The sequence below is a fragment of the Nerophis ophidion genome, linkage group LG16, assembly GCF_033978795.1.
Source record: "Nerophis ophidion isolate RoL-2023_Sa linkage group LG16, RoL_Noph_v1.0, whole genome shotgun sequence".
Classification (NCBI taxonomy): Eukaryota; Metazoa; Chordata; class Actinopteri; order Syngnathiformes; family Syngnathidae; genus Nerophis; species Nerophis ophidion.
Genome location: NC_084626.1, coordinates 29,791,387 through 29,813,401, shown reverse-complemented (window position 1 = coordinate 29,813,401; position 22,015 = coordinate 29,791,387). Strand labels below are relative to the sequence as shown.

General features: G+C 38.9%; 1 protein-coding gene across 4 annotated transcripts; it reads left to right on the top strand.

Annotated features, from left to right (window-relative positions):
- Window positions 1-534: 534 nt before the first annotated feature.
- LOC133535677 (glutathione hydrolase 7-like) lies at window positions 535-19,080 on the top strand. 4 transcript variants are annotated; one of them, XM_061875629.1, is made up of 14 exons: window positions 535-751; window positions 896-1,089; window positions 1,157-1,308; window positions 1,394-1,511; window positions 9,289-9,347; window positions 9,422-9,495; window positions 9,571-9,752; window positions 10,919-11,006; window positions 11,085-11,206; window positions 11,296-11,363; window positions 13,837-13,992; window positions 14,074-14,179; window positions 18,615-18,765; window positions 18,835-19,080. In XM_061875629.1, exons 1-14 carry the CDS (start codon window positions 661-663, stop codon window positions 18,960-18,962), a joined length of 1,689 nt encoding a protein of 562 aa, XP_061731613.1. In that variant the 5' UTR covers window positions 535-660; the 3' UTR covers window positions 18,963-19,080. The 4 variants fall into 4 exon arrangements, 3 of the variants coding, with proteins under 3 accessions (XP_061731613.1, XP_061731614.1, XP_061731612.1); XM_061875628.1 differs by having other exon boundaries at window positions 541-751; window positions 9,289-9,356; window positions 18,835-19,079; XR_009802289.1 differs by lacking the exon at window positions 18,835-19,080 and having other exon boundaries at window positions 541-751; window positions 9,289-9,356; window positions 13,837-14,009; window positions 18,615-18,655.
- Window positions 19,081-22,015: the final 2,935 nt, after the last annotated feature.

The window sequence follows — 22,015 nt, the reverse complement described above, 5'->3', positions numbered from 1 at the left end:
TTAAAACGTTTAAAACACGTTTTGAAAAGTTGTTTACCTTATGTAGCATGGCGTTTATTTCATATAAATCCAGACCGTGCAAACGTTTCCCCGCCCATTGTGAAATATAATTGGTTGTTGGGTAATTATACCAGCTGTGTTGTAGTGGGAGGGGTCTACTTTATGGGTAAGACACAACACCTGCACAACTTGACCCTTGATACCCTGCAGCGAACATGGATCTTTCCCCTGAAGTTGGGCTCAACCAACAATCCATCAATTACTAGTCAAATATTGCCCGGGGGCCATAGATCATTAGTATGCGGGCCGGATCTGGCCCGCGGGCCTTGACTTTCACACATAGGCTCTATAATATGTGCTGATAGCGGATTGATATCGGCATCAGCCAATACTCAGGACTCCAATATCAGTATCGTATTGAATGTGGAAAAAAGTGGTATACTAGTTAAAACATTTAAAACATGTTTTGAAAAGTTGTTTACCTTGTGTAGCATGGCGTTTATTTCATATAAATCCAGACCGTGCAAACGTTTCCCCGCCCATTGTGAAATATAATTGGTTGTTGGGTAATTATACCAGCTGTGTTGTAGTGGGAGGGGTCTACTTTATGGGTAAGCTACAACACCTGCCCAACCTGACTCTTGATACCCTGCAGCGAACATGGATCTTTCACCTGAAGTTGGGCTCAACAAACAATCCATCAATTACAAAAGTTTTGAATCGCCTCAGTTGGTGCATGGTTCCAAGCCAGGTAGGTGCACGCAAGAGCATTTAAAGGCCATATGCAACCCATTCATCAAACAATGACCATAACGACATCAGAAGCTCGACTAATGACGATTGGCTGAGTCGAGGCAGGAAAAAAGCATTTCAATTCCCCATGATGCTTTGACAGATGTAAACAAAGTCCAAAAGGAGGTACCTTTGCACCAATTGGCTTCTGGTTGTTTTCTGGATGACGTCTCCGCTGACAAAACCAAGGAAAGTTCCAGCAGTGATCCACCCAAGTATGTGTACATCGCCTGCATCACTTTGGCCGTGGGAGTGACCTTTGCCATGATGCTGCAGGTGTATCTCGGTGAAAATATGGTATGGTGCATATTCATTAGTGGCAGTCTTCTGCATGACAGTCTCATCATCCCTGGTTGCTTCTCAGCTCTTTGTAGAAGGAATGTTGGTTTCTGACCATGAACGCTGTACGGCAGTCGGCCAGGGAGTCCTTCGTGATCGTGGCTCCAGTGTGGATGCGGCCATCGCTGCCGCACTGTGTTTGGCTGTGGTGCATCCACATGTAATAGGTATTGGTGGGTGAGGTTTCTTGTGTGTGTCTGCACCCTTGTGTGTAAAATACATCGCATGATTTGTTTAATCCACAACTTGCTCCCTTTAACAGAGGAGGGGTGATGCTGGTTCATGACACGCGGAAAAATGAAACCAAGGTACTTGATTTTCAAGGAGTAGCACCAAAAGGGCTCAAGGAGGAGATGCTGCAAAGTGGATTTAGAAAGAAGGTAATGCAAAAATGAATCCATTTAAAAATTCTGAATGATACCACAGAGGCTTCACGGTGCGTCTGCCTCACAATGCGAAGGTCCTGCAGTCCTGGGTTCAATCCCAGGCTCGGGATCTTTCTGTGTGGAGTTTGCATGTTCTCCCCGTGAATGTGTGGGTTCCCTCCGGGTACTCCGGCTTCCTCCCACTTCCAAAGACATGCACCTGGGGATAGGTTGATTGGCAACACTATATTGACCCTAGTGTGTGAATATGAGTGTGAATGTTGTCTATCTGTGTTGGCCCTGCGATGAGATGGCGACTTGTCCAGGATGTACGCCGCCTTCCGCTCGATTGTAGCTGAGATAGGCGCCAGCGCCCCCCGCGACCCCTAAAGGGAATAAGCGGTAGAAAATGGATGGATGGATGATACAACAGTAATACCTTTTTTACTTTTATTGACGTCCCACTTTTCCTGTGATCGTGTTCACCAAAATTTTGCTCAGGTTTTTCTATACTTTTATTATCAGACGCCCAAACATTGCGCACAACAAACTAGTGGGTTTGCCTGCATGCGTATTAATCAGCGAAATTGCGTGCCCAAACAAATAATCCTTTGTTTTTTTTTTTATTCTTTGAAATTGACTGCTAACACAGTGGGCCCCAACCCCCGGTCCGGGGACCGGTGTTGTACCGAAATCTGTTACCCATCGGAATTTGTAACTCCAGGGGGCGATGTTCCAATGGCGTTTGTTTGGTTAAACGGCAAGGCCAAAGAGGAGGAGGAGGAGGAGAAGAACGCTTGCGTAAATGGCATAAACCAGTGGTTCTCAAATGGGGGTACGCGGGGTACTTGAAGGTATGCCAAGGGGTACGTGAGATTTTTTTTTAATTTTCTAAAAATAGCAACAATTAAAAAATCCTTCATAAATATATTTATTGAATAATACTTCAAAAAAATATAAATGTAAGTTCATAAACTGTGAAAATAAATGCAACAATGCAATATTCAGTGTTGACAGCTAGATTTTTTGTACATGTTCCATAAATATTGATGTGAAATATTTCTTTTTTTTGTGAAGAAATGTTTAGAATTAAGTTCATGAATCCAGATGGATCTCTATTACAATCCCCAAAGAGGGCACTTTAAGTTGATTACTTCTATGTGTAGAAACCTTTATTCATAATTGAATCAGTTGTTTATTTTTCAACAAGTTTTTAGTTATTTTTACATCTTTTTTTTCCAAATAGTTCAAGAAAGACCACTACAAATGAGCAATATTTTGCACAGTTATACAATTTAGTAAACCAGAAACTGATGACATAGTGCTGTATTTTACTTCTTTATCTCTTTTTTTTTAACCAAAAATGCTTTGCTCTGATTAGGGGGTACTTGTATTAAAAAAATGTTCACAGGGGGTACATCACTGAAAAAAGGTTGAGAACCACTGGCGTAAACTGTCCTTAATGCTGAAACGTCAGTTGTCAGAATTTCAGCATTAATAAATTACACATATTCTTGAAATCAATGACTTGCTTTCATTATGGTATGAGTCCATTTTATCAGCTGTTGATTCTCTCTCACCCACATACATTTTCCGGATTAAAAGTTATCAGCGAGAGAATCAACAGCTGATACAATGGACTCATACTATAATGAAAGCAAGTTATTGATTTCAAGAATGTGTAATTTATTAATGTTGAAATTCTGACAACTGACGTTTCAGCATTAAGGATAGTTTACACCATTTACGCAAGCGTTCTTCTCCTCTTTGGCCTCACCGTTTAACCATCAAACTATCCAACTAACGCCATGGTAACATCGCCCCCTGGAGTTACAAATTCCGACGGGTAACAGATTTCAGTACAAGACCTGTTCCAGTCTGTGATGCATTTGCTATACTGGGCTGCAGAAAAACATTGCATTTTTAAACGACTGCATTTTCTCCGACTTAACTTTCGCCTGTCCCACTTGAGACGCCAATAAACTTACTTATAGATGCACAATGAAACTCCTCATAGGATGTTACCTTTTTTTATATTTGCTATAACTTTGTGACATGATGCAATGTACGTTATTGAACATATAAAATATAAATGTGACAGATCGTAAATACTAGGGGTGTGGGAAAAAATCGATTCGAATACGAATCGAATCGTTTACGTTGTGCGATTTAGAATCGATTCTCAATTTTAAGAAATCGATTTTTTTTATTTATTTAAAAAATAAAAATAAAAATGTATTTTTAATTTTTTTTTTAATCAATCCAACAAACCACTACACAGCAATTCCATAACAATGCAATCCAATTCCGAAACCAAACCTGACCCAGCAACACTCAGAACTGCAATAAACAGAGCAATTGAGAGGAGACACAAACACGACACAGAACAAACCAAAAGTAGTGAAACAAAAATGAATATTATCAACAACAGTATCAATATTAGTTATAATTTCAGCATAGCAGTGATTAAAAATCCCTCATTGACATTATCATTAGACATTTATAAAAATAATAAAAAAAGAATAGTGTCACAGTGGCTTACACTTGCATCGCATCTCATAAGCTTGACAACACACTGTGTCCAATGTTTTCACAAAGATAAAATAAGTCATATTTTGTGTTCGTTTAATAGTTCAAACCAATTTACATTATTGCAATCAGTTGATAAAACATTGTCCTTTACAATTATAAAAGCTTTTTTTTAAAAAATACTACTCTGCTAGCATGTCAGCAGACTGGGGTAGATGCTGCTGAAATCCTATGTATTGAATGAATACAGAATCGTTTTGAATCGGAAAAATATCGTTTTTGAATCGAGAATCGAATCGATTCATCATCAAATCGTGACCCCAAGAATCGATATTGAATCGAATCGTGGGACACCCAAAGATTCACAGCCCTAGAAAATACCATTAACCTGCTGGGGATCTCATTGCAAAGGAACAAGCCCAGGGCTCCCTCTATTTCAGCATTATAGTGAGTTGTATTTTTCATGCACTTATTTTTGCTGTATTTATCTGGCACAGGTGGAAAGCCGGTCCATGAAAATAATGCCTTCATTAAAAAAGGTGTGTGGTGCAAAAAAAGGTTGGGGACCACTGTGCTAACTAATCCATAGTAGAGTCAAACAAGTAGTGAGTGTCAGTAAACTGATAAATAATGGTGACAAATATAGTGAAACCTCGATTTACAAACTTAATTTGTTCTTGAACATGGTTCGCAAATAGAAAAGTTTGTATATTGAAGCAAATGTATCCATAAGACACAATGTATATAGGAATTTTGGGTTCCAGCCTATACCAAAGTCCATACTGTAGTAAAAGTTTGGACACAATATAAAGTGCCATACAGTACTGTCAAACATAAGAGGGTGATGGATCAACTTTCTATTTAGTAAGTCAAAACTAGATGAACTGTTGACGCTCACGCACTGTCACTAGCTCTGTGGTGCACTCAGTTTGAAACCACAAAACTCTTTAACAGCCAGATCGCTACAATGATTAGAAATAAATATCCACATTAGCTTGCCTGTTAACCTAGTGGGAGGCGTATTGAAGGCAGTATCGACAACGCTGTGAATACTTCCTGAATGTTCCAAACCACACATTGTGTCCAATCTTTTTTCGACTCATATTTAGCTTACTGAACTAGAATTTTTTTTTTTAAAAAGGCTAAAAGGAACACAAAGTAGTACAGTGGTTAACCGTAGCAATGTGTTTTGCCGACTGACTGAAAAATCTTAGAGATTGATCAAACCGCCCACAATGGCTGTGCTGCTGGCACAAAATGGTGGCGCTGTGAGGCACACTTTGTGTGGATGAAATGTTCGTACACGGAGACGAGGTTTGCACATCAAAGCAAAGTTGTATCCATTCCGTGGTTCATTTGTTCATTTGTTTGGATTCACTACATAAGTGAATTGCAGTCTTTCTAACAAGTCTTTAATAAGGAAAAATTGATGATACATGTTTATCAATTTTATTCGTAATTGACAGTAAACCCTCATTTATCACAGTTAATTGGTCTGTGTGTGTGTTTTAGGATTTAGCTCGGTAGTTTGCACCCCGCTTGGAGCAGTAGGAATAGCTCAATGCACTACCGCAACACTTGGTTCCTTTTCCAGCCCATTTTTTACTCTTTGCCGCTCCACTTTTATGTTAATTAGAACTGCCACTCATGTTAACTTTGTAGTAAAAATGCTAATGCTCGTGGTGATTAGTCATACAGCACATTTTATAAAAAACATTTTTACACCTATACTAAATCATGAGTCTATCTAGTAAAGTGTTTAGCAATCATGCCTCATCCTGACTGGGGCAACCTATAATTCCACATACGTACAGCCTCTAGGTTTATTATTGGCGGTGATTAGGATAAAACCTTTTGCATGTTTCAGGCCAGAGCTGAGGGAGAGCTCAGTCCTCCCCAGGATTGAGCCGAGGGAGGGGTTCGGCTTCGCCTGACTGATTACATTTTCCGGATCATTTTGAAAACTTTATCTTACATTTGCGTGCGTGAGCAGCCCACAGAGACAAAGATAGTAGTTATAGATTAGTATTCATTCCGTTTCCTTCATTCCATTGTAGATAACTCAGTTATGAGTTGATATTCTGCAACATTTCAGGAAATGTTTGAAATGGGATAAAGAACACGTCATTACATTTGAAGGCTGATCTGGATTATTTCAACTACGTTACCTTATGTGTATGGTGTGAGCATGTGCGTGCGTGTTTGTGTGTGGGGTGGGTTTTGGTGAAAATTAGGGACACATTTCAAAATGAATACCGGTAGATTGGGGCCAACTTTCCAATTAGGGGCAAAAATCCCTGTCTGCAAATGGATTTCATTATAATCATGTTTTATATTTTGTAATTATCTTTTGTTTAAAAATTGCCGGAGTCCCTAAAGATGTATTTTTCCTGGATTTTGTGTGTCCACTTTATAAAACAAAACAAAAAAGAACTATTCTGTAAATTTTACAGTAAAACTGGCTGCTCAGTTGCCAGTATTTAACCATAACAGTGGTATGGTTTTCCAATTTACAGTCATTTGGTGTAAAAAGCACTGTAAATCTGTTTAGTTTTGCTGTCGGAGCTGCCAGGTTTGTTTTCCTTTTTTCTTTTTACATTCAACACTGCAAAAAAAGTCCTATTTTATTGGATAATAAATATATAATTACCAGCTTTTCCCCTAAAAAATATGAGGGACGTTTTTTCTTTTTCAGGAATGCACTGTAAACAAGCAGAGATTTTACGATAAAACTCACAGCTCAGATGCCACAATTTTATTTGTAAATGTAAAGTACCAGTTTTCAATTTTAGAGTAATTTGGTGTAAAAGTCACCGTTAATGTTATCGTAAAATTCTGGCAACCGAACTGCCGCCTTTTTTTTTTTTTTTTTACTGTAAAATCCAAATTTATACTTGCAGTGTAATACATTGTTCACACGTCCCCGTTTTGTACCAAAAAACATTCTGGAAGTAGCATTCCTTAGTTGGGTGTTTTTGTAATATGACCCCATAAGTGGCATAAGTCAGTGGTTCTCAAATGGGGGTATGTGTACCCCTGGGGATACTTGAAGGTATGCCAAGGGGTACATGAGATTTATTTTTAAATATTCTAAAAATAGCAACAATTCAAAAATCCTTTAAAAATATATTTATTGAAAAATAGCAACTATTCAAGAATCCTTTATAAATATATTTATTGAATAACACATCAACAAAATATGAATGTAAGTTCATAAACTGTGAAAAGAAATGCAAAAATGCAGTACTCATTTTTGTGGACATGTTCCATAAATATTAATGTTAAAGATTTATTGTTTTGTGGAGAAATGTTCAGAATTAAGTTCATGAATCCCGATGGATCTGTATTGCAATCCCCAAAGAGGGCACTTTAAGTTGATGATTACTTCTATGTTTATAAATCTTTATATTTGAATCACATGTTTATTTTTCAACAAGTTTTTAGTTATTTTTATATCCTTTTTTCCAAAGAGTTCAAGAAAGACCATTACAGATTAGCAATATTTTGCACTGTTATCCAATTTAATGAATCAGAAACTGATGACATATATGCTGTATTTTACTTATCTCTTTTTTTCAACCAAAAATGCTTTGCTCTCATTAGGGGGTACTTGAATTAAAAAAATGTTCACTGAAAAAAGGTTGAAAACCACTGGTATAAGTGAATGTGCGTGTGGACCCGCCTCCACCCACAGAGACAAAGACAGTGGATGACTGACCTGAGGCTTCACTGCGTTCCTTTCTTTTCATTATAGATCATACTTGCCAACCTTGAGACCTCAAAATTCGGGAGATTGGGGGGTGGTATATTGTAGGTCCCGGAAGAGTTAGTGCTGCAATAGTCTCTGGGTATTTGTTCTGTTGTGTTACGGTGCGGATGTTCTCCCGAAATGTTTGTCATTCTTATTTGGTGTGGGTTCAGAGTGTGGCGCATATTTGTAACAGTGTAAAGTTGTTTATACGGCCACCCTCAGTGTGACCTGTATGGCTGTTGACCAAATATGCTTTGCATTCGTGTGTGTGTGCGCCTGCGTGCGTGAAGAGCCGTACATATTTTTTGACTGTGCCAGCTCGCTATTTCTATGGTGGAAAAGCGGATGTGACAACAGGCTGTCCTCAGGTCAGCATGCGGACCTGAGTGAGGACAGCATGCGGCTGTTAAGGAGTGAAGGCTTCAGGTGAGAGGATGGTAAAGGCAGACCCTTAAAGCAGTGGTTGTCAACCTTTTTTCAGTGATGTACCCTCTGTGAACATTTCATTTTTTTCATTCAAGTACCCCCTAATCAGAGCAAAGCATTTTTGGTTGAAAAAAAAGAGATGGGGTAAAATACAGCACTATGTCATCAGTTTCTGATTTATTAAGTTGTAAAATAGTGGGAAATATTGCTCATTTGTAGTGGTCTTTCTTGAACTAATTGGAAAAAATATATAAAAAATAACTAAAAATGTGTTGAAAAATAAACAAGTGATTCAATTATAAATAAAGATTTCTACACGTAAAAGTAATCAACTTAAAGTGTCCTCTTAGGGGATTGTATTAGAAGTCCCCCTGGATTCATGAACTTAATTCTAAATATTCTTCACAAAAAAAAAATCAATGTTTATGGAACATGTCCACAAAAAATCTAGCTGTCAACACTGAATATTGCATTGTTGCATTTTTTTTCACAGTTTATGAACTTAAATTCATATTTTGTTGAAGTATTATTCAATAAATATATTTATAAAGGATTTTTGAATTGTTAATATTTTTGGAATATTTTTTAAAAAACCCATTTGAGAACCACTGCCTTAAAGACATGCCCCCAATATTGATGTTTGGGTGGAAATTGGGAGAAATTCAGGAGAATGGTTGCCCCGGGAGATTTTCGGGAGGGGCACTGAAATTCGGGAGTCTCCCAGAAAAATCGGGAGGGTTGGCAAATATTCTTTCGATAGTGGGGGGAAAAAAGGGCGGATTTTCATTTATTCTTTCAGGAAATGTCAAAAACAGGATAAGGAACAAGTGATTTTGGAGCTGATCTGGATCAAAGTCTGGATTCAGGACTTTTAATATTGGGAGATGCGGCCTGGTGGAGGTCTGCATTAGTTACATATCACATTGCTTTCTGTATGTAGAACAAATTATTCTCTAAAATGTCTGTATATATTTTTGGATGTCTGAAACAGAACAGATTTTCATGATGCAAGTTGCTTTTGATTTTCATCCGAATTTGTCTGAGCTTTTGGGAAGTATTACTAATGAAACCCGACGTACTGTGAAGGCAGGTCTGTTGGTGGGAGTGCCTGGTATGCTCAGAGGGCTGCACCAAGCTCACAGAATGTATGGGAGGTAAAAAAACACTTTTATAGTAAAATGTTTTCAGCCATTTTTTAAACACATTAATTGTATTGCAGTTTATCTTGGGAAAATGTTACTGCCAGAGCTGCTGTTGTGGCAAGAGAAGGTTTTAATGTATCTCAAAGTCTTGGTGAGTCAACCCTTCCTCATCACTATGTCTTCATCATGCATCACATGCTGATGATCGCTCATTTCTTCTCAACAGCTTCCGCAATATCAAATGTGAAAGGAGACTCCCTAATGGGACGGTTCAGGGCTACCTTCTTCCCAGATGGCAGAGCTCTGCGTCCGGGTTCATTTCTCAGGATGCCCAGTGTGGCCCAACTCCTTCAAGTTGACCTGTCCAACTTCTATAGCGGAAATCTATCTCAGGAGATGGAGGAGGAGGTGGAAGACATCTACTTTAAAGGCCTACTGAAACCCACTACTACCGACCACGCAGTCTGATAGTTTATATATCAATGATGAAATATTAACATTGCAACACATGCCAATACAGCATTTTTAGTTTACTAAATTGCAATTTTAAATTTCCCGCAGTTTCCTGTTGAAAACATCGCGGAATGACGACGCGTGTTTGTGACGTTATTGGTTGGAGGGGACATACTAGCGCAGCACCACTTGCGGCTAAAAGTCGTCTCTTTCCATCGTGCAATTACACAGTATTTTGGACATCTGTGTTACTGAATCTTTTGCAATTTGTTCAATTAATAATGGAGAAGTCAAAGTAGAAAGATGGAGTTGGGAAGATTTAGCCTTTAGCCACACAAACATAGTGTTTCCTTGTTTAAAAGTCCCGGAGGTGAAGCTTTACTATGGATCAGAGCGGTCAAGCGAACATGGTTCCCGACCACTTGTCAACCGGCAGTTTTCGGTGAGAAAATTGTGGTAAAAAGTCGCCTCTTACCGGAGATCAGCGGAGCTTGCGCCGTCCATGCAGCTGCCGTGACTTATCCATCAGAGACTGGCGTCAACACACCCGTAGACACACCCCTCCGACTATCAGGTACTATTTAACTCACTAAAACACTAGCAACACAATAGAAAGATGAAGGATTTCCCAGAATTATCCTAGTAAATGTGTCTAAAAACATCTGAATCGCTCCCAATGCAATCGTCTTTTTTTATTTTTGTTTATTTTTTTTTTCTAATCCTTTGCTATCAATATCCTCATCCACGAATCTTTCATCCACACTCAAATTAATGGGGAAATTGTCGCTTTCTCGGTCCGAATAGCTCTTGATGCTAGAGGCTCACATTATAAACGATGTGAGGAACCTGGACGTCTGCTACCAGAAGTAGCAGACGATGACGTCTGCTACTTCTGGTAAAGGCAAGGCTTTTTTATCAGCGACCAAAATTTGCGAACTTTATCGTCTGTTCTCTACTAAATCCTTTCAGCAAAAAGATGGCAATATCGCAAAATTATCACGTATGACATAGAATGGACCTGTTATCCCCGTTTAAATAAGAAAATCTCATTTCAGTAGGCCTTTAAGTGGCTTTGTTTTGTGGTATTTTTCAAATCTGGGTTCATTAAGTTTCTGGTCTAGGTGCATGCCCAAGGAGGTGTCCTTAGTCGGGAGGACATTAGTAACTACATTGTGGAAGTAGGGCAGCCATTGGAGGGCCTTTATAAAAGTAAAAACACTACTTGGATACAAACTGCACAAATTTGATGAAATTTAAGTTGACAAAGGTTTGTTATGGTTGTCTTAGAATTTAGAATTTTGGTTCCTGCTCACCCGTCTGCTGCTGCAGCTTTGTTACTTACTGCAAAACTTTTAGAGGGCTTCAACAAGACCGATCGGAATCCAACAGTGCTACGCTGGACCACTAAGGTACTGAAAACTCGAAATTTCAGCTAATGTATATTTTGGTGTCTCTATTTAAATGTCTTTTTTTTCCTTCATGTAAAACTACTCTGAAGGAAGCTGTCAGAAAGGGAATCTCTGAATATAACTCGTCAATGACTGAGCTGTTGTCTGACATGCTGAGGTAAACCGTACTAAGACTTAACCACTATTTAGCTAATAGAACCAGAAGGAAATTCAGACACATATGAAGGAAATGACTTGAAAAATTATTTAAAAATGCTTTAGGCACTAGTACGCTGTATTAATTATAAAATACATAAAGAAATCAAAACACAAGTTTAACTTTTATTCCAAAAAAAACCCCAACCAAAAATATTTCATCTGCACCATCCATCCTTCTTCTTCCGCTTAGAGCAAGGGTGTCAAACTCAAATACAGAGTGGGTCAAAATTTAAAACTGAACAAAGCTGCGGGCCAAGGTTGAACAAATTAACCTTTTAATAGGGATCCAAACAAGTTTTGCATTGAATATTGAACAAGCAAGGCTTAAATAGGGCAGCAGGGTAGAACAGGGGTTAGTGCATCTGCCTCATAATACGAAGGTCCTGAGTTATCCTGGGTTCAATCCCAGGCTCGGGATCTTTCTGTGTGGAGTTTGCATGTTCTCCCCGTGACTGCATGGGTTCCCTCCGGGTACTCGGGCTTCCTCCCATGCAACAGGCAGATCTTATGTAACGTAATAGTGCAAAATCAACTATCAAAAAACAAACAAAAAAACATCACTGGTATATTGAATGAAATTTAATTTAAAAAATGATTGCCTCTTTTCTATTTGCAGCTTTCTGAGGTAAAAATCAACATTAACTTTTTCCACAGGCTAATAAATTTGAAAATAAAATAAAAATGAGGTGGGCGGGGTTTGGTGGTAGCAGGGGGTGTATATTGTAGCTTTAGTGCTTCAAGGGGTTCTGGGTTTATGTTCTGTTGTATTTTTGTTGTGTTACGGTGCGGGTGTTCTCCCGAAATGTGTTTTGTCATTCTTGTTTGGTGTGGGTTCACAGTGTGGCGCATATTTGTAACAATGTTAGTTGTTTATACGGCCACCCTCAGTGTGACCTGTATGGCTGTCGACCAAGTATGTGTGTGTGAAAGCCGCATATATTATGTGACTTGGCCAACACGCTGTTTATATGGAGGAAAAGAGGACGTGACGGCATGTTGTAGAGGACGCTAAAGGCAGTGCCTTTAAGGCACGCTCCCAATATTGTTGTCCGGGTGGAAATCGGGAAAATGGTTACCCAGGGAGATTTTCGTGAAGGGCACTGAACTTCGGGAGTCTCCCGGGAAAATCGGGAGGGTTGGCAAGTATGAGTATTAGCGGTGAATGTGGTGTTACCGGCGGGCCAGCTGTAATGTTAATTTGATATTGCCTCAAGGGCCAAATGAAATTAAACGGCGGGCCAGAGTTGGACACCCATGGCTTAGAGTGTCCCGGCGGTCACAGCCCAAGAAGGGAAGCCCAGACTTCCCTCTCCCGTGGACCCCGAGATGTTCCAAGACCACCCATTCAAACAAAATAGTATCTCAAATACAATGGTCAACTGAAAAAAAATATGTATTGAAAAAACACATTGTTTGTCCGAAAAGGAGCAGGAAGAAGCAAACTCCTTCTCAGATACAATAATCTGATTCTTTATCAACAATAGAATACATAATGCCCCTTTTATTTACTAATATTTGGTATATAATTATAGGATACAGATAAAGGGATACGAATATTGCAACCCACAATTTGATTCCGATTATTGGGGTGACTCTCTGATACAGAATCGATTCTCAATTAAACACGATTTTTGCAATAGGGACAAGCGGTAGAAAATGGATGGATGGATATAATTTGGTTCAATAAAATATAACATTCACAAAACCAATTAGATTACCAATGCTCTTGGCTGCTGGTGACATATATGCGCAATAAATACGAATGGTGATTGCCTAAAAAACGTATTTTCAAAAATAATTCTAAAAGGAAAAATATATACTATATATTGCGATTATTCCTTCTAAATTATTAATTATAAAACATTTATCTATTTAGAAGGAATAATCGCAATTTGGGAAAAAAAAATAGTGAAAATTGTTTACTGAATTAAAATAAAAATTTTCGCAACTTGAAAAAATAAGTATTTTTGAAAATTACGGTTTGATTTAAAATTGCAATAAATTGCGATTATGAAAAAATAGTGGAAACATATTTTTTAATATATTGTGAATTGCGATCACATCCATGACTAATAATAATAAGTTATTTCATCAAATGTAGTTTCAGCAAATTACATGGATTATGTGGACTATATTGACACTGCCAAAAGTAATGTATAAAAAAAATACTAAAATCAAATATTTCAAAAAATCACACCTTTGCACAGATTGCAATCAGATAGCTGTTTGCAGATTGAGAAAACCCCACCCTTCTCGCTGCATGGCAGCCACAAAACTCACTTCCACTTGTATACTAGTAACACTCTATTTTATGACATGTGTACCTTTTGCAACCCCCTGTGGTGTGTGCAGTTTTTTGCAAACTTTGATGTCCCGACTTAAAATGATCAGTATCTAACTAAATATGTGTTTGTTTGTTTGTATTTTTAAAGAAAAGGCTCTGTTGACATGCTTCGGCCAGAAATTTGGCACTCATTTGGCTCTCCACCTGAAGACCAAAGCAGAGTCCACACCATCCAAAAGACAGCACTGATGGCTGGACAAGTAGAAGTCATGGGACCGGATGGCCTCATGGTGTCGATGGCAGGGTGACAACATACGTGTGGTATTTGCTTCTGTACACACTGACATTCCTTGACTTTATCTCTCATGGATTTACTCTTCTGCAGTTCTTTGAGCAGACTGTTTGGGAGCAGGATCTTAACTCGCTCGGGCATCATTCTTAACAGCCTCATCCTTGAGTTCTACCAGACAAACAAAGCTGGCAAGACCCAAGTGAGCAATCGAAGCACCAAAGAGAACATAAAAAAACCCAGAACCAGTGAAGTTGGCACGTTGTGTAATTCGTAAATAAAAACACAATACATTCATCCCATCCAACCATTGTTACCGCTTGTCCCTTTTGATGATTTGCAAATCCTTTTCAACTTCTATTCAATTGGATAAACTGCAAAGACAAGATATTTAAAGGGGAACATTATCACCATTTCTGAAGGGTTAAAATAATCTGTTTCAAAGTTTTTCTCAAAATTTTACCCATCACGCAATATCCCGAAAAACGGCTTCAAAGTGCCTGATTTTAACCGTCCTTATATCCACCCATCCTGTGACGTCACTGCGTGAAACCACCAGAAACAAACATGGCGGGTAGCATGGAAAGGTATAGCATAGTAACTCGGATTCAGACTCGGATTTCAGCGGCGCAAGCGATTCAAAAGATTACGCATGTATTGAAACGGATGGTTGGAGTGTGGAGGCAGATAGCAAAAACGAAATTGAAGAAGAAACTGAAGCTATTGAGCCATATCACGGCAGACGCGGGACGAGAGGAAGCAAGGACGAATTCGGCGATCGCCTTCTAACCAACGATTGGTATGTGTTTGTTTGGCATTAAATGTGGGTGGAGGGAAAGGCTGGATGCAAATATAGCTACAAATGAGGCATAATGATGCAATATGTACATACAGCTAGCCTAAATAGCATGTTAGCGTCGATTAGCTTGCAGTCGTGCCGTGACCAAATATGTCTGATTAGCACACTCCACATAAGTCAATAACATCAGCAAAACTCACCTTTGAGATTTTGTTGACTTTATCGTTGAAAATGCATCTGCTTTGAGTGTCGCAGGATATCCACACATTCTTGCTATCTCTGTCGTAGCATAGCTGTCGTCGATAAAGTGTGCGGGAAAAAAACGAGGGACTTTCGCATCGTTTGACCACTGGTGCAACTTGAATCAGTCTCTATTCGTGTTGTTACACCCAACCGACAAAGCATAATGTCTCCAAGGTACAGGAAAACAGTCGCAAAAACGGAAAATAACAGAGCTGATTTGACTTGGTGCGTGTAATTAGATTGAGAAAATGGCGGATTGCTTCATGTTGTGACGTCACAGGTGAAAGGTCATCACTCGACAGGCTATCAATTGAAAGGCGTTTAAATCGCCAAATTCACCCTTTTAGAGTTCGGGAATCGGTTAAAAAAACATATGGTCTTTTTTTCTGCAATATCAATGTATATATTGACGCCTACATAGGTCTGGTGATAATGTTCCCCTTTTAAGGTTCAAACTTTTTGCAAATCATTAACTTAGAATTTAATGGCAGCAACACATTGCAAAAAAGTTGGCACAAGGGCAAATTTACCACTGTTTTACATGACCTTTCCTTTTCACAACACTCAAACATTTAGGAACTCAGGAGACCCATTTTTGGAGCTTTTCAGGTGGAATTATATCCCATTGTTTCTTGATGTACAGCTCAAGTTGTTCAACAGTCCGGAGTCTCCGTTGTGGTATTTTAGGCTTCATAATGCGCCACAAATTTTCAATGGGAGACAAGTCTAGACTACAGGCAGGCCAGTCTAGTACCCGCACTCTTACTATGAAGCCACGCTGTTGTAACACGTGGCTTGGCATTATCTTGCTGAAATAAGCAGGGGCGTCCATGATAACGTTGCTTGGATGGTAACATGTTGCTCCAAAACCTGTATGTACATTTCAGCAATAATGGTGCCTTCGGGTGTGTAAGTTACCCATGCCTTGGGCAATAATACACCCCCATACCATCACAGATGCTGGCTTTTCAACTTTATGTCTATATCAGTCCGGATGGTTCTTTTCCTCTTTGCTCCGGAGGACATGAAGTCACCAGTTTCCAAAAACAATTTTAAATGTGGACTCGTCAGACCACAGAACACTTTTCCACTTTGCATCAGTCCATCTTACATGAACTCAGGGCCAGAAAAGCTGGCGGCGTTTCTGGGTGTTGATAAATGGCTTTTGTTTACCATAGTAGAGTTTTAACTTGCACTTACAGCTGAAGCGACAAACTGTAGTTACTGACAACGGTTTTCTGTAGTTTTTCTGAGCCCATGTGGTGATATCCTTTACACACTGTCACTTTTTGATGCAGTATCACCTGATGGGTCAAAGATCCATAATATAATCGCATACGTGCAGCAATTTCTCCAGATTCTCTGAACATTTTGATATTACAGACCATGAAATTGGGAAATGTTGTTCTTAAACTTTTTGACAATTAGCTCCTGCATTTGTTGACAAAGTGGTGACCCTCGCCCCATCCTTGTTGGTGAATGACTGAGCATTTCATGGAATCTGCTTTTATACCCAATTATGGAACCCGCCTGTTCCCAATTAGCCTGTTAAACCCGTGAGATGTTCCAAATAAGTGTTTGATGAGCATTCCTCAACTCTGTCTTTTTTGCCACTTGTGCCAGCTTTTTTGAAACATGCTGCAGGTATCAAATTCCAAATGAGCTAATATTTGCAAAAAATACGTTTTCCTGTTCCAACGTTAAAGGGGAACATTATCACAATTTCAGAAGGGTTAAAACCAATAAAAATCAGTTCCCAGTGGCTTATTTTATTTTCCGAAGTTTTTTTCAAAATTTTACCCATCATAAAATATCCCGAAAAAAGGCTTTAAAGTGCCTGATTTTCGCTATCTGTAAATCCACCCGTTCATTTTCCTGTGGCGTCACATAGTGATGCCAATTCAAACAAACATGACGGATAGAACAGCAAGGTATAGTGACATTAGCTCGGATTCAGACTCGGATTTCAGCGGCTTAAGCGATTCAACGGATTACGCATGTATTGAACTGGATGGTTGGAGTGTGGAGGCAGATAGCGAAAACAAAATTGAGGAAGAAACTGAAGCTATTGAGCGAATAGCCATGGAAGCTATTGAGCAAATAGCTATTGAAGCTATTCGGCGATCGCCTTCTAACAAACGATTGCATCTTTTGACCACTGGAGTAACTTAAATCCATCGATTGGTAAGTGTTTGTTTGGCATTACATGTGGGTGGTGGAGGGAAAGGCTGGGTGCAAATATAGCTACAAAAGTACATACAGCTAGCCTAAATAGCATGTTAGCATCAATTAGTTGGCAGTCATGCCGTGACCAAATATGTCTGATTAGCACATAAGTCAACAACATCAACAAAACTCACCTTTGTGATTTCGTTGACTTTATCGTTGGAAATGCATCTGCTTTGAGTGTCGCAGGATATCCACACATCTCTGTCGTAGCATCGCTATCGTCGGTAAAATGTGCAGAACAAACGGGAATTTCGCATCTTTTGACACTGGTGCAACTTGAATCCGTCGATTGGTATGTGTTTGTTTGGCATCAAATGTGGGTGGAGGGAAAGGCTGGATGCAAATATAGCTCCAAATGAGGCATAACGATGCAATATGTACATACAGCTAGCCTAAATAGCATGTTAGCATCAATTAGCATGCCGTGCTAATCGATGCACACTCCACGTAAGTCAACTTGAATCCGTCCCTGATCGTGTTGTTACACCCTCCGACAACACACCGACGAGGCATGATGTCTCCAAGGTACGGAAAACAGTCGAAAAAACGGAAAATAACAGAGCTGATTTGATTTGGTGTGTGTAATGTTTGAGAAAATGGTGGATTGCTTCCCATTGTAACGTCACGGGTGAAAGGTCATCGCTCTGACAGCGAACAATTGAAAGGCGTTTAAATCGCCAAATTCACCCTTTTAGAGTTCGGAAATCGGTTAAAAAAACATTTGGTCTTTTTTCTGCAACATCAAGGTATATATTGACGCTTACATAGGTCTGGTGATAATGTTCCCCTTTAAGTATATTGTCTTTGCAGTGTATTCAAATTAATATACCGTATTTCCTTGAATTGCCGCAGGGCATATATTATGCGCCTGCCCTGAATTACTGTCGGGTCAAACTTGCTTCGCTAAATAATTAGCGCATGCTTAGTATTACCGCCTGGTCAAACTCGTGACGTCACGAGTGACACTTCCTCTGTCATTTTCAAAATGGAGGAGGCTGATTTCAATACCGGTAATTTGAAATCGCATAAAGGGAAGATTAAGAGCTATTCAGTAGGATTTAAGGTCCAAGCTTACATCACACTCACATTTTTACTGCATGCCTTTTGGTAAGTGCCGGAGTGAGAAGAGGTTTTGAAATAATTAGCGCGTGCTTACTTTTACCGCATGCCTTTGTTAAGCGCAGGAGTGAGAAGAGGTTTCAAATTAATTAGCGCCCCGGCGGCAATTCAAGGAAATATGGTAGGTTGAAAAGGATTTGGAAATCGCTGTATTCTGTTTTTATTTACGATTTACACAATGTGCCAACTCCACTGGTTTTGGGTTTTGTATTACATCAGTGTTGAACTACTATTTTTTTTTAAACAGGGAATTAAAATTCAGCCTGACAAGAGGCCAGCTCTCTCAGCTCTGACACCCACAATTGTGGTACCAGCTTGGCGTGTGTGTGGGACCTACATGGCACTGAGCCTCTCACTGGCAGGACTTGTGGAGCGACCAGATGGAACTATTGTCCATTGTAAGGTTACAAATTGAATGAGGTGTTCCTATATCATCATATATATACATATTTTTTTCCCACTGTCAGCACTGTTTCCTGAAGGTAGGCTGCAGACTTGGAATGAAAGTGCCCAGAGAGTCGAAAGCTTGAGAACTGTTGTCCATGGGGTCCTGAGGAACCAAGATGTCATGCAGGAAATTAAAGTTATTTCATGACTTAAAGTCTTTCCGTCTACCTTTTGTTTTGAAGTATAAGTGGGTGGTAACATGCTACATTTACATGAACAACTTTTTAGATAATTGATACTTGCCAGAGTTGTTTTTATGCAGCAAACGTATCTTTTTAATTTTCAGTGTTTTAGTTAAATAAATAAATGATAAATGGGTTGTACTTGTATAGCGATTTTCTACCTTCAAGGTACTCAAAGCGCTTTGACACTACTTCCACATTTACCCATTCACACACTGATGGAGGGAGCAGCCATGCAAGGCGTCAACCAGCATCCATCAGGAGCAAGGGTGAAGTGTCTTGCTCAGGACACAACAGACGTGACTAAGTTGGTACTAGGTGGGATTTGAACCAGGGACCCTCGGGTTGCGCACGGCCATTCTCCCACTGCGCCACGCCATCCCTAGTTGAGAATAAACCTTTTACTTCACTACATTGTTTTTTTTCTAATTGCTACATTTTACTTATGTATAATGTATTGAATACTGACACTCGCCGACAAGGGTAAATGTGCTGCAAACCGCCAAAACGCATGAAATTCGGGGAAAACACAGAACGATGTAACCGGAAGTAAGCAATGGAGAATAAATAACTTAATTGTGTCGCTCAAAATTGAAGTCCAACACTTGTCCCTAAATTAAAATTACACATAATTTGAATCATTCTAAATTTCACGATCTAATTTACTTTTTTTCATGATTTGATCATTTAAATGGGACCAATTATGCAAAACGGGCTTCACGGTGGAAAAGGGGTTAGTGCGTCTGCCTCACAATACGAAGTTCCTAGAGTCCTGGGTTCAAATCCGGGCTTGGGATCTTTCTGTGTGGAGTTTGCATGTTCTCCCCGTGAATGCGTGGGTTCCCTCCGGGTACTCCGGCTTCCTCCCACCTCCAAAGACATGCACCTGGGGATAGGTTGATTGGCAACACTAAATTGGCCCTAGTGTGTGAATGTGAGTGTGAATGTTGTCTGTCTATCTGTGTTGGCCCTGCGATGAGGTGGCGACTTGTCCAGGGTGTACGCTGCCTTCCGCCCGATTGTAGCTGAGATAGGCGCCAGCGCCCCCCGCGACCCCGATAGGGAATAAGTGGTAGAAAATGGATGGATGGGCAATTATGCAAAACCAACTATTCGCACCTATTTCAACCTGCTTTTGTGGATGTGGGATCTGCATACATTTGAAATCAAACCATGGTGGCGGTGTCTATAAAACAATCTTGCCTTCCTATTTCCACCAAACGAACTGTTTACAATTTGCCCAATTTGTAAAAGTTTTTCCCAAGTGTGACAGCGGGTAGCTCCATATGGTAGAAATTTACCCTAAAAGCTTTGCGCGAGTCATTGTAGTCTGATGCTAGTCAATCAATTAAACTTTATGTATAAAGCACTTTTCATACATAAAAGAAATGCAATGCAAAGTACTTTACAACGTTAAAAACGATACAATGATTGCATGGCTGAGTACAGAAGGGCCATGTGAGTAAACACTATCACAAGAGCCATCTGCACCAGGAGGTCATCAGACCATAGCCACCAGGACGCTAACACAAAAGTGCCCCCACAAGCACGGTCGATAACCCCTGAGGCGGATGGCTCATCTAAGGAACGTTGGAAAATAAAACTTGTAAAACCGTAATAACCATGAGTAGGGATAAAGAATAAAATACAAGTTAGACGTATAAAGATAAATGTTAAAAAAATATATACAGTAAATAGAACTAAATAAACTCTTGCATAACTATTAAGACAACATTTGTTCCTTTTTGAGGCAGACTTCCTTGCACATGCATCCTTTGCTGTTGCCATTTCTATTTTCTATTTATTTATTTCGGCAATCTTCACATAAAACAAAGAACAACAAAAAAAGAAAAAAAAAACACTCATTTGAGCAATGATTGAGCCGAAAGGGTGTAGGTTGAAGCAACGCTTATATAAACCTACCCCATCACAACAAGAACAAGGTTCAAAATATATAAAATCTAAAAAATGCTTCACTTATATTACTTTTTTTTAAACAATATATAAGCAACATATATGTAGCACACGTCTCATATACACAGTTTAACATTTAAATCAAACATATACATTTGTACACTTATATATATATATATATGTATATATATATATATATATATTATATATACACAATTTAAATTCCATATAAAGTGGTAATATATACATTTTAATATAACCTATATGTATAATTATGAAATCGTAAATTGTATTTATATACATATTATATATTATTGTCTTTCTAAAACAATGTTTGATCTTCTTTCTTATATTTACTAATGATAAATGATTTAAAAAGCTTTTTAAACTGGTTTATGTTGGTGCTGTTTTACTTCATCCTTTAAACAGTTCCATATTTTAACCCCTGCTATTGTTATACTCATTCGTTTCTGCGTTGTTCTACAATATTGGATCTTAAAAAGTAATTCTCCTCTTAAATTAGAATTCCCTTCTCTCTGTAAAAAATCTTCTCTGTAACCCTGTTGGAAGTGAATCTTTACTTGCTTTATAAATCATTTGGGCAGTCTTGAGTTGGATGAGATCTGGTAGTTTTAAATCAAATGTTTGCCATTTCTAATACAAAGTAACCAATTGTTACAATTTATATCTGTCAGTAGACTCGAGATAGAAGCGCTAAAAACTACAACATGACTGACAGGGAGAAGACTCAGTTGAAGTGGATGTACGTGAATAAGGCCACCCTCTAATCTGCATTTCGAAGAGACGGGCAGAAAGCAGCCTGAAGACAATCTGTCATTAACTTTGCAAAAATTTTTTATCAAAGAACTATAAGTACATATGTTGACCACAATAAAGTGTTTTAAATGTCGAAAATAAATCATAACACCACTTTCAAGTAATTTAAAGATTGGTTTAAGTTTGTCCCATTTAGCGTGCCATAGTTATTAAATGAGCGGGATGCCAAGAAAGTTGTCGGGGTCATAAGGTACATTTTCGGTATTTAAATTTTTAAACAATATTCTAGAGCAGTGGTTCTCAACCTTTTTTCAGTGATGTACCCCCT

Coding starts and splice junctions, on each gene's coding strand:
- LOC133535677 (XM_061875628.1), top strand. CDS start 661: ATGGATCTTTCACCTGAAGTTGGGCTCAACAAACAATCCATCAATTAC. Junction 1,512..9,288: donor AAAGTGGATTTAGAAAGAAG/GTAATGCAAAAA, acceptor CGTACTGTGAAG/GCAGGTCTGTTGGTGGGAGT. Junction 11,207..11,295: donor TGCTACGCTGGACCACTAAG/GTACTGAAAACT, acceptor ACTACTCTGAAG/GAAGCTGTCAGAAAGGGAAT.